Source organism: Delphinus delphis, chromosome 21, assembly GCF_949987515.2.
Source record: "Delphinus delphis chromosome 21, mDelDel1.2, whole genome shotgun sequence".
Classification (NCBI taxonomy): domain Eukaryota; kingdom Metazoa; phylum Chordata; class Mammalia; order Artiodactyla; family Delphinidae; genus Delphinus; species Delphinus delphis.
The window spans coordinates 13,963,029-13,975,559 of record NC_082703.1 but is presented as its reverse complement, the minus strand read 5'-3'; the positions used below and the strand labels follow the sequence as shown (position 1 = coordinate 13,975,559).

The 12,531-nt window shown below is 42.7% G+C and overlaps 1 protein-coding gene and 1 long non-coding RNA gene across 4 annotated transcripts in view; one reads left to right on the top strand and one right to left on the bottom strand.

Moving 5' to 3' along the window:
* LOC138413937 (uncharacterized) overlaps positions 1 to 12,531 on the top strand; it is a 99,900-nt gene that overhangs the window by 68,506 nt on the left and 18,863 nt on the right. The window lies entirely within an intron of this gene.
* The window catches only part of MFHAS1 (multifunctional ROCO family signaling regulator 1), a 115,929-nt gene continuing 104,893 nt past the window's right edge, over positions 1,496 to 12,531 (bottom strand). For 2 of the 3 annotated variants that reach the window (XM_060001256.1, XM_060001259.1), the window contains 2 exons: positions 4,234 to 4,432; positions 1,496 to 2,127 (listed from right to left, as the gene is read on the bottom strand). In XM_060001256.1, the coding sequence (XP_059857239.1) occupies positions 4,399 to 4,432 (34 nt within the window). In that variant the 3' untranslated portion in view covers positions 1,496 to 2,127; positions 4,234 to 4,398. Of the gene's footprint in view, positions 2,128 to 4,233; positions 4,433 to 9,039; positions 9,150 to 12,531 lie in introns of all 3 variants that reach the window. The other variant, XM_060001257.1, reaches the window with a different exon arrangement.

The window sequence follows — 12,531 nt, the reverse complement described above, 5'->3', positions numbered from 1 at the left end:
CTCACGGGCAAGGGAAACCCTGAGCTTTTGAATCCACCACTTGTGGGACACTGTGTTCAAAGCAAACTAGGAATCTACTTCAGAGAGCTCACAATGAAACAGGAGACGTAGCCTTGGGAGGGAAGGATATATGTATGTGATGAATAATGCGTTTCAAAGTGTCACCAGGGACGTCTGCTTGTCTGTGACCTACTTAGCAAGTTTAAAGAACCCCAAGCTTCCTGGTGAAGGGAAACGAGGCCCAAAGAGGCAATTGATGTTCCTTGTGTTCTCTCCAACTCAGGAGGGTTAGTGGTGGCACAGAATCTGAGGACTTTGCTTTACCTGGGACACAGCTGTAAGAGCCAGCCCGTCCATGGGGGGCATACCTTTTCTTTCCCTACTTTTTTAAAAAGTTTTTATTGGAGTATAGTTGATTTCCAGTGTTGTGTTAGTTTCAGGTACACAGCGAAGTGAATCAGTTATATACATATATATCCATTCTTCTTCAGATTCTTTTCCCATATAGGTTATTGCAGAATATTGAGCAGAGTTCCCTGTGCTATATACACAGTAGGTCCTTATTAGTTACCTGTTTTATATATAGTAGTGTGTACATGTCAATCCCAATCTCCTAATCTCTCATTCCCCGCTCCCCTCGTTTCGCCTTGGGTAACCATAAGTTGGATTCTGAGATCTGTGAGTCTGATTCTGTTCTGTAAATAAATTCATTGGTATCATTCTTTATTAGATTGCACATATAAGTGATATCATATGATATTTGTCTTTCTCTGTCTCACTTCAATTAGTATGATAATCTCTAGGTCCATCTATGTTGCTGCAAGTGGCATTATTTCGATCTTTTTTACGGCTGAGTAATATTCCATCGTCTATAGATACCACATCTTCTTTATCCATGACTCTGTCGATGGACATTTAGGTTGCTTCCATGTCTTGGCTATTGTAAATAGTGCTGCTGTGAACATTGGGATGCTTTGCTACTCTGGAAAATTCTGATCAGCACGTGGTTTCAGCTTTTCCACTGGCAGAGGGAGACATGGATTCAGAGCACACAGTGGCCCCACCTACCTTCTCAGGAGTTTCACAGTGAGGCCCCTCCTAGTGGAGGGGGCCCTTTCTTCTGTGTCCCCAATGCCCCAGCGCCTCAGGGCAGGGCTCGTCTGCACCAGGTCCTTCCCCAGAGGCTGTTACCTCTGCAAGAAGCAGCCACATGCTTTTCCTTTCCTTATCCTTATCTCAACAGTCCTTTAGAAACAACAACAAACAAACAAACAAAAAGCTGGGGGTGGGTGGGGCGGGAATCAGTACCCAAGGGTCAGCCCCTTCAGCCAGCAAATACAGACCCCACCCCTCCCCCGGGGCAAAGAAAGGCCAGGAGAAGGGAACTTGCAAACCAATCATAATTTTATAAGCTTTGATAGGAACATAGATCGCTGAAAAAAGGTTCTGGTTTAAGAGACGGTCGATATTCAAGACCTGAATCTCCAGCCTGAAGGTGGAGGCAGAGTATGAAACAGATTCATTCGTTTCCTTCCTGGGAGCTCAGTCCACAACCAGAGCTGCCGCCATCTACCTCCTGTGGCTCAAAAGTGCCTTCAGAACTAAAAATGGAATGTAGTGAGTTCCTAACTGATAAAACCGAAACAAACAAAAACAGACAGAAATAACTCAACTCTGGAAATACAACTGCTTAACCATTTCTTTGTGTTTTTATTAAACTTTTTTGTTTTTTTTTTAAATTTCTGCCTGGTTATGACAATTAAATAGGAAACCACAATTACAATTCACAAACTGTGGCATGAAAGAGAACACACACCTCATCAGGAATGACACCAAACCCTTTCCATTTTATTCATTCAAGAGAGTCCAGTGCACAAGTGTGAAATACAAGCACTGTCGTTTTTTCTTGCAAGAGGGAAAAACATTTGTTCTGGCAGCGCTTTTACAATTCCAGGAAGTGGTTTTGATACCACAAGATGCAGGAATAGAAACCATAACAAACTTGGAGGGCTTTTGTTTGCGAGGCAGGGACGTCTTGGTTGGAAAAGATTCCCCTTGTGCTTATGAATTGCCTGTCAGCCTCCCCGGCTGAGTCTTCCCAGGTGTTGAAAGAGAAAATGGAACTTCCTGCATAAACGAAGAAAATTCCTATAGAGCAGAATGTTTTCTGTATCTCCGACCCTCCCCCAACCGTGAAGCAAGTTCTCAAGCTTTTCTGGAGCTGCTTTTGGTCACATGACCCTCTATCATGATGACCTTTTTGCTAAAATATATGTGACACCAAACTTTCTTCTTATACTGCTTCTCTAGGGTTCAGATGACAGCACAAAACATCACTTGTCCAAAAATAGCAGATATTAAGAATGTGGGCATCTATGTTCATGACAAGAGCACATACTTTGCAGGGTATGTCACCCAAAGGAGCTTTTTTATTTTCATTTAATATGGTCCCCTGGGGAGTTAGCCTGAAGTCATTTACAAGTCTGTTCCTGGTCAAAGTCGGTTAATTTGACAGTTCAGGAACTGTTTGTGCCGATTGAAAAAACATTTATGCCCAACAATTCAATGGTCCATAAAGCAATTAAATGTTACCATTCAGTTTACACTTACACACACACACACACACACACACACACACACACGCACAGGAGAACTGTGACAAAAGGATTAAGAAGGTGAATCTCGTGACTGTTCCAAAAGAAAATGCAAATTTGAGGTGTCATATTCAAGTATTAAAATGCAGAACTAGTCTGATCCCATTTGATTTTATGATTATAAGAAGTCATACTTGTTTCACTGAGGTTCTGGAGTTAATAAAGTTACCTCCTGGGGCACAAAATAATCTACAAAAATTATTCACGATTTTTCACAATGCAGCCACTTGCTTGTTTCTTCTTTCAAAAATATGTGGGGACGTCGTATACTGTGGCATTCCAAGAGTCAATACTTTATAGAAGAAGTAAAAGAATAATACCAGCTGACTCATTTTTCTTGCCTTACAGGGGTGAGAAACAGTTTTACACATTTTCAATCAACACGCAGAGGAGGCAGATGTAAACAGAGTCAGGCACACTTTTCTAAGAATGTTGTTACTATTGCAGCAGATGCTGTTTGGCCCCGGTGAGGAGAAGAGAGAGCAGTTTGGTTGGTTGGCTTTTTAAGTTTTACCTCGCAGAGATTTTAAAACCAGGGTTTTACTAGTTCTTGGCAGTAGACCATCCAATCAGAGGCTCTGTATTTATAAAATAACCAATGTGGGCTTATGCTCTCCAGTTAGGCAACTCGCTATCTTTCGGTCTTACACCAGATGTGGAGGGCTTTCAGAGTGCTCTACTAAATTTCACAGACTCTTTTCTGGGGGCAGAAAAGAAAGGACTTATTAGCAGAGCTCTTTACATGCTTCAGAACTGACTCCTGGTTATCTGAAGCTATTGCAAAACTCTGCTTTTCCTTGGATTTGTGGATCCCTTAATCCCTGTCCCCCGAAGAATCTTAATCGCCAGGCCTCCGTCAGACTATCACCCAGTAACAACTCACAGTCATCACAAAGCCCGGAGCAAGGAAGACTCTGCCCAACACTAGTGATATGTGGGGGCAAAGAAAAGGAAAAATCCTCCTACCCTGCCCAACAGGTTACAGGCAGGGACCTTTATTTAAAAGGACGGACACCGCCTGACCTGAAATGCATGTTCAAAGTTCTTGCTGATTATCGTCAGACTCTATGAACCAACCCTTAATCCATGGGCAGAGAGATACGTATCTTTTTTTTAATCTGCAGAGAATTAAAGAATAAACAAAAGGTCCTATACTAAAATAAGAAATCAGCCCCATCTTGGCACAGTTCTCATCAGAATATTGCACCCAGTGTGAACTAACTCTAGAAGCTTCAAACTGTATAAATTTAAATGTATTTGCATATTATAAAAATAAAGATAAACATATACATATTTTACACTAGTTACGGAACAGCAATGAATGGTCAGTCGATCTCTCTTTCACATTTAACAGAACTGAAATCTGAGTGCTCTAAATACTGCCGCCTGTACTGGAATTATGGCTTACATGTGCACGGAAAATAAAATCCCTGAGAAGCCATTCGACTTTTTTTTTTTTTCTTCAAGTAGCGCTCTCCTTGGAGGATCACAGTTCTGAGGTTCAGGTTGTAAAACATTTGCTCCACAGTCTCTCTCATCCTCCCCCCACCCCGCCCCGCCCCGCCCCGCCTCTCCCCACCTTGTCTAGAGGCTAGGTGTGCTTCCTCCCTGAAAGCACCCTGAACACACATGCACTCAAATTCACAGAACACGCCAGGGAGTGTGGAGGGTTTGCCGGGGACAAAAGATGGTCCAGGTGCGTTCTGATGCTCTTTTCTCCATGGAAATTCCACAGCCATAAAAGTCACTGGTTTCTGTGCTTTTCACCAACGTTCTTCCTATGTGGGTAGATGAGAAGAAAGCACAGAAATGAACAAAGGAAATAGGAAACGATATTCTCAATGATAAGAACTGCAAGTCATACTGGTTTTTTTTTGCACCACTGATTTTCATGTCTACTTCTAGAGCTCCGTATAAAATTGTAAATGCAGGCAACCAATGTTCCTACAAAGGAAAGAGGCTTTTTACTAGAAACCTAGTCAAACATTTCTGTCTATGGCATTAAGATCAGACATAAAGAGAAAACTAGACGAATTAGCTGTAACTACCTGTTCCATTGTAATTTCACAGCTTAACTAGATTTCTGATTAAGAATCCTGAACTCTAAACACAGCACTGCTTCCTTTCAGGAAACACACATAGACACACTAAATAACCCTCTACCAGTAGGAATATATATCAGTACTAAGAAGTGAGAATGAGTGTCTATCTGGACTAAAGAGCATGATTTTCCTTATAGACTGCCAAACTAAAAGCTGGAGTTGGATGAAAATAAAATGAAGAAACTGCTGTATCATCAACTAATTAAACCAAGTGGCATTCAATCCAGACAAAAGGGTTAGACGAAAACATGTCAAATGCTCCCATCCCTTATTTTAGCTTTCCTATAATGACACATGACGTGATATTTTTTAAAGTGTTTTGACAACATTTAATAAAACATACAAAGACATAAAGGGGTTATTACCTGCTTCTCCCACCCTCCACCCCACATCTGTCTTCATGCTGCCTGATTTTTTGGAAACTGATAATTCAGTATCTACCTAAGACATCTCTCTAGCCCACATAAGAACTGGCTGAGCATAATATTAATAACATCACCAAAAATACGCACCTTCCATTTACTAAGTACTTACTATACACTAGGAATCACCTCGTTCACCATGTTGCATTATTTGATTAATCCTAACTCATCACACTCTATCAGGTAAGCTCTGCATTCACCAAGAAAGAAGCTGAGGTTCCAATAGGTTAAATAACTTCCCCGAGAGCACACACCAGTGGGCAGCAGGGCCAGGCCTTTAAAGAGGGTTATTTGACTCCGAAGTATGCTTGACAGCTAAAAGCAAGGCTGGAATATTTGGGGCCCTAGGGGGTAGTTTCACATTTCTATGGCACTGAGGCATATGGACTTTTGGAAGGCCTATTAATAGAGTAAACTTCCCAGTAGAGAAGGTTTTGAAAACTGCCTCAGACTCAAGTCATCATAAATCTAAGTGTGAAGAGGATGGCAGTGTGAACACTGAACCCAACTAAGCAGTTAACTCTGGTGACGTGTGAGTTCCAGCTTCATGGGGGGGGGGGGGGAGGTGCTGCGTTACGCTTTTCTCACTGAATCTAACCTTGAGAAATGCAGGCAGCTGTGTCTGGCTGTCTGCTCCCCTGAGCCGCTAGTAAGACTGAGAAACACAAGGATACGTAATCAAGGGCACCTAGAGGGAATATTCCAGTGTTCAAGGGAGAAAAAGGAAAACTGGTTTGAGCGTTTTTCCACGTGGATATCATTTTTCTTGTGTGGGCGCTTAGGGGAAGAGAAGAGCCATGGAATCACCAACCCTCCCCACCTCTCCCTGCTCTTCCATCTCAAAGTCGCCCTCATCTGTCAAGATCCACCTCAAATGCTACTTCCTGGAGCTTCTCTTGATTGTCCGGCAGAGTTCTTTCTTCTCTGTGTCCACAGGACTTTGTCGATACACCTGTCGTTGCAGGTATCACATTTTAATTGGAATTAGACATTCGCAAGTTTCTCTGGTTGTGTCTTTGGTTCCCATTCTCCCCAAGGAGGCTATTAGATTCTTGCGGGATCTCTATTATTTCTCTACCCTCAACAGTTGGCATAATGCATTGTAGAGGGCAAATACTCAACAAAGATCTGCTGAATGAATAAGGAATAAGATGTGATGAAAAAGTCACAGGCAAAAACAGCCAAGCTACTCTGAGATCATTTCGGTAAGGGGGTGGATGAGAAGTATTAAGGAGATGTGAAGGAAAGAGGGTCTGAGTACAGTTAGAAGGACTGGGGGTGGCTTCTCAGAGGAGGTGACACATGTCCTGAGTCTTAGGGAATATGGGCCTTCATCAGGTAGGAGAGAAGGGGTGGCAGCTAGCTGTGGACCGAGAGCCGGCCAGAGGTCAGGTGTGGCTGACCCTCCACAGGAAGGGAGTGTCACAAGTCAGAAGGGTGGCTGGGGTCTGCTGGGGAAGCCTTGTGTGTCATGTCCGGGATTTTGAACTTGCACCATAATCACCAGGAAGCCAGTCAAGGCTTTTCAATAGAAAACTGATGGGGTCTGATGTTGAAAAATCAATTGGTTTCAAGGACAAGAAGACTAGCGAGGAGGAGGCCAGGTGAGACTCAATGACAGGGATCTTGGCAGAGACAGGAGGACCTACAGGAAAGCACGGGCCGAAGAGAAAAGTTCCATGGCCAGATTCGCTCATTCAAGACACACGATGAGGTGGGGTAGCAGGTCGCAGTGGAAGGCTGACTGCGCGTGGGAAGAGGGAGCGGGAAGGGTTGAGTGGGCAGACGCGCGGAGACGGGAGGAGTCACGGGCAGTGAAGAGCTCCGGGGCAGGGGACGAGATGTGCGCTGTGGGGCCACGGCACGTCCAAGGGAGCAGCCGGGCGGGACGATGGAAACAGGCCCGCAGCTGAAGGGAGGGGTCAGCTGGGGGGCTCGCCCCAGAATCCCCTCAGGTTTCGGAGCCTGCTCTTCCTGGGACACAGCAAACGCATTCAGCTTCTTTAGAAGCTCAGGCTGACGGTGAAGCCACACCCTGTTGTATTGACGTTAAGCGGGTCTTTTCTGTCCTCTGATGCTTTGACCTCTGCGGCCTTGCCCACCGTGGAGAGACTGCCCCTCCCAGGGTCAGCCCGTTAGTGCCCACACGTAGTGAACCACTCAGACGCGAGCGTGCTTCTCATGCAAACCAGCGAGTCCGGAGTCCACACGCCTGACCACCCCGTTGACCAGGCTCTCACACTCCAGGCCACTCTCCACCTGCCCTGATCACACCAGGGCCAGGCTCCAGAGCCCGCAGAAACTACCCAAACTGGCCCATCCTACATGTGTTCCCCTGCCTTGCCCGTACCTTGCCGCAGAGACCACAGCACAGGCCCCTCCCCTCCGCCTCCTGGCCCACAGGTGCTTCCCCACGCAGCCCCGCCCCCCCCCAGGGCACGGCGTGCCCCTCCCCGAAGGAACTGTAATAAACTGTCTTTTCTCCGGCAGTCGTTTCCTGATCTCTTGGCCTCATGTATCTCCAATCTTCCATTCCCACCGTATAAGGAGTTTGTCCAGGCACATGGGCACTGGCATCTACAATATGAAAGGAACGATCCCACTCATCTCTTTATCCCAGGAAGATGGGTTTAGGACACTGACGTTTACTAAGTAGCTGCAGGTGGCCTCATAAACAGATCTGCATGTACTTCACCTTGACCCCTTCGTGGTGGTGATGGGGAAGGTGAGCCAGCCTGCTCTCCTGCCTACTCAGCACACACATCTACCTGCCTTGCGCCGGTACCTCAATTAATAAGCAAAACAGTCCTAGGTAAGTCAGTGAGTGGATTTTACTCTAGCATTTATATTTGGATTTTGAAATTTTGCTTTCTATTATTACCTTTATATGTTATGCATGGTGTACATACTAATATTTCTGATAGAAATAACAGCAGCTGGATTTATTGAGCGCTACTTAATCTGTGTAAGGAATAATGCTAAATGCTTCCCCTGAAACTGTCTAAATGCACAGAACGGGCTCAGGAGATAGTGCTGCTGTGATCTGCACCTGTCACAGCGCTAACACACAGCCGGATTCAAACTCAGGGCATAAGTGCAGAGCCTGTCAAACTGCCTTGAGAAAGTAAATACCAACGCTGCTTTTAAAAAGCTGTTTGCTGGGACTTCCCTGGTGGCGCAGTGGTTAAGAATCCGCCTTGCCAATGCAGGGGACACGGGTTCGAGCCCTGGTCCGGGAAGATCCCACGTGCTGCGGAGCAACTAAGCCCTTGCACCACAACTACTGAGCCTGTGTTCTAGAGCCCATGAGCCACAACTACTGAGCCCGTTTGCTGCAACTACTGAAGCCCGTGCACCTAGAGCCTGTGCTCTGCAACAAGAGAAGCCACCGCAATGAGAAGCCAGTGCACCGCTCGCCACAACCAGAGAAAAGCCCTCACACAGCAACAAAGACCCAACGCAGCCAATAAATAAATAAATAGTCAATTAGCTACAAAGTGGGAAACTCAGGATTTTAAAAAAATGGTTTGCTGTGATAATCAGCTTGAGCTTTTCCTGATGTTATATTCTTGCGTTACATTAGAATGAGTTTTTTAAAATGACTTTTTTCCAAAAAGGATCTAAGGTGACTGATATATGCATTATAGTAAATTAGGCAAAAGAATTGAGCAGTTTTCTTATTTTTAATTCTCCAATATGTCTTGATTCTGGATAAGTAAAAGATTTGTAATCTTAAAATGTCCTGCTGTATGGAATCGCTTCGTCCCAAGCCCATCCTCCCCCTTTTTTTCCCTAAACTCCCCAAGTCCTTAGGAGGCCCTTACCTATTTAAGAAACCCTCTCTGCTTCCCAGAGACTTACCCTTAAAAATTGGTGCTCCTAAAGTCACAGATTGGGTACAGTAAAAATGATGGCATAAGGGAAAGAAGACTATCTTTTCCACTTAATTGTCCAAGAAAGTGTGGAGATACCTAAGCAGAGAGGGAACAAATTCCAGTATCAATGTGGCTGATGGGAGACTGAATAATCAAAGAAACACTATTCCTCCCAGTCGTGAAAGCAACAAGGCAAGGAGCCCTCTTACTCCTTACAAAGAACAAAACAAATCAATGCAAATCATTGTGATACACCCCACAGGCAACCTCCACATTTAAGCCTCCTTTCCTTCTGAAATTCCATCCCATCCCCACCCTTCATGTTTTACACTTCTGAGATCAGTGAAAAATTCTCCATTGGGATTAAGCCAAATTCATCCATTCCTTAAAAAAAAGGTTTTTTAATCGAGTCCTTACGAATCTGAGTGCAGTTAAACATACTTTGCCTATTTATTTGGTGAGGTAAAGGCCACAGAATCTTCATCCTACTTTTTACAAAAGGCTTAGTTGGTCTTAAATATCCTTATGTCATAACAATGTAACTGCCAAAATTCCTATGCAAAGTAATCACTATGGGTTTGAGAATACTTGCAAACAGTAAGTAGCTGGAATCTTACTTGAATTGGAACGCTATAGTATATACGCAGTAATCCAAGTTTGAAATGCAGTGTGAGCCTTGTCCTTTATTATCGGTAATACTTTCTGGAAAGGAGAAAGCTTTGCCCAGCAATTTTCAAACCAGCCCATTTTTTCTAATTCTGTAACACATGACCTGCCAAAATCAGAATTTGCTTCCTTCTTCAGTTCCACCACTCCACAGACAGATAGGGTAGCACCACAAAAGAAATGGCAAGGGCCAGAAGATAAAAATGATACTTTTCTGTTTCCTGCATGTTCAAGGACCAGTCCGTTAAGAAGCCACATGGGAGTGTAAGTTGCATTCCAGTATGTCTTTTAAAAAAATGTTTATATTGGACTGTAGGTGATTTACAGTGTTGGGTTAGTTTCAGGTGTACAGCAAAGTGAAACTGTTATACATATGCATATACTCACCCTGTTTTAGATTCTTTCCCCATACAGACCAATAGAGAGTATTGAATAGAGTTCCCTGTGCTATACAGTAGGTCCTTGTTGGTTATCTATTTTAAATATCGTAGTGTGTATATGTCGACCCCAATCTCCCGATTTATCCCTCCCACCCACCTTTCCCCGTTGGTAACCATAAGTTTGGTTTCTATGTCTGTGAGTCTGTTTCTGTTTCGTAAATAAGTTCATTTGTACCATTTTTTAAAGATTCCACATATAAGCGATATCATGTATTTGTCTTTGTCTGACTTCACTTAATATGATAAACTCCAGGTCCCTCCATGTTGCTGCAAAGGGCATTATTTCATTCTTTTTAATGGCTGAGTAATATTCCATTGTATATATGTAGCACATCTTCTTTATTCATTCATCTGTTGATGGACATTTAGTTTGCTTCCATGGCTTGGCTATAGTATACAGCACTGCAACATTGTGGTGCACGTATCCTTTTGAACCATGGTTTTCTCCAGATATATGCCCAGGAGTGGGATTGCTGGGTCATATGGTAGCTCTTTTTAGTTTTTTAAGGAACCTTCGTACTGTTGTCCATAGTGGCTGTACCAATTTACATTCCTACCAACAGTGCAGGAGGATTCCCTTTTCTCCACACCTTCTCCAGCATTTATTGTTTGTAGACTTTTTAATGATGGCCATATTCTGACTGGTGTGAGGTGGTATCTCATTATAGTTTTGATGTGCATTTCTCTAATAATTAGTGATGTTGAGCATCTTTTCATGTGCCTCTTGGTCATCTGTATGTCTTCTTTGAAGAAATGTCGGTTTAGGTTTTCTGCCCATTTTTTGATTGGGTTGTTGTTTCTTTTGATATTGAGCCACATGAGTTATTTGTAAATTTTGGAAATTAATCACTTGTTGGTCATATCGTTTGCAAATATTTTCTCCCATTCTGTGGGGTTTCTTTTCGTTTTGTTTATGGTTTCCTTTGCTGTGATAAAGCATTTAAGTTTAATTAGGTTCCATTTGTTTATTTTTATTTTCATTACTCTAGGAGGTGGATCCAAAAAGATATTGCTACGATTTATGTCAAAGAGTGTTCTGCCTATGTTTTCCTCTAAGAGTTTTATAGTATCCAGCCTTACATTTAGGTCTTTAATCCATTTTGGGTTTATTTTTGTGTATGGTGTTCGAGAATGTTTTAATTTCATTCTTTTACATGTAGCTGTCCAGTTTTCCCAGCACCACTTATTGAAGAGGCTGTCTTTTCTGCATTGTGTAGTCTTGTCTCTTCTGTCATAGATTAATTGACCATAGGTGTGTGGTTTTATTTCTGGGCTTTCTATCCTGTTCCATTGATCTGTATTTCTGTTTCAGCACCAGCACCATACTGTTTTGATTACTGTAGCTTTGTAGTATAATCTGAAGTCAGGGAACTGATTCCTCCAGCTCTGTTTTTCTTTCTCAGGATTGCTTTGGCTATTTGGGGCCTTTTGTGTTTCCATACAGTTTGTAAAATTTTTTGTTCTAATTCCGTGAAAAATGCCATTGGTAATTTGATAGGGATTGCATTGAGTCTGTAGATTGCTTTGGGTAGTATAGTCATTTTGATAATATTGATTCTTCCAATCCAATAACATGGTATATCTCTCCATCTGTTTGTGTCTTCTTTGATTTCTTTCATCAGTGTCTTATAGTTTTCTGAGTACAGGTCTTTTGCCTCCTTAGGTAGGTTTATTCCTAGGTATTTTATTCTTTTTGATGGGACGATAAATGAGATTTTTCCCTTAATTTCTCTTTCTGATCTTTTGTTGTTAGTGTATAGGAATGCAAGAGATTTCTGTGTATTTCATGCAACTTTACCAAATTCATTGATGAGCTCTAGTAGTTTTCTAGTAGCATCTTTAGGATTTTCTATGTAGTATCATGATGTATCGATCATGGTATATGATCCTTTTAATGCATTGTGGGATTCGGTTTGCTAGTGTTTTGTTGAGGATTTTTGTGTCTGTGTTCATCAGTGATATTGGCTTGTAATTTTCTCTTTTTTTGTGGTATCTTTATCTGGTTTTGGTATCAGGGTGATAGTGGCCTCATAGAATGAGTTTGGGAGTGTTCCTTCCTCTGCAAATTTTTGGAAGAGTTTTGGAAGGATAAGTGTTAACTCTTCTCTAAATGTTTGATAGAATTCACCTGTGAGGCCATCAGGTCCTGGACTGTTTGTTGGGAGTTTTTCAATCACAGTTTCAATTTCAGTACTTGTGATTGGTCTGTTCATATTTTCTTTTTCTTCCTGGTTCAGTCTTGGGAGATTGTATCTTTCTAAGAATTTGTCCATTTCTTCCAGGTTGTCCATTTTATTGGCATGTAGTTGCTTGTAGTAGTCTCTTATGATCCTTTGTATTTCTGTGGTGTCAGCTGTAACATCTCCTTTTTC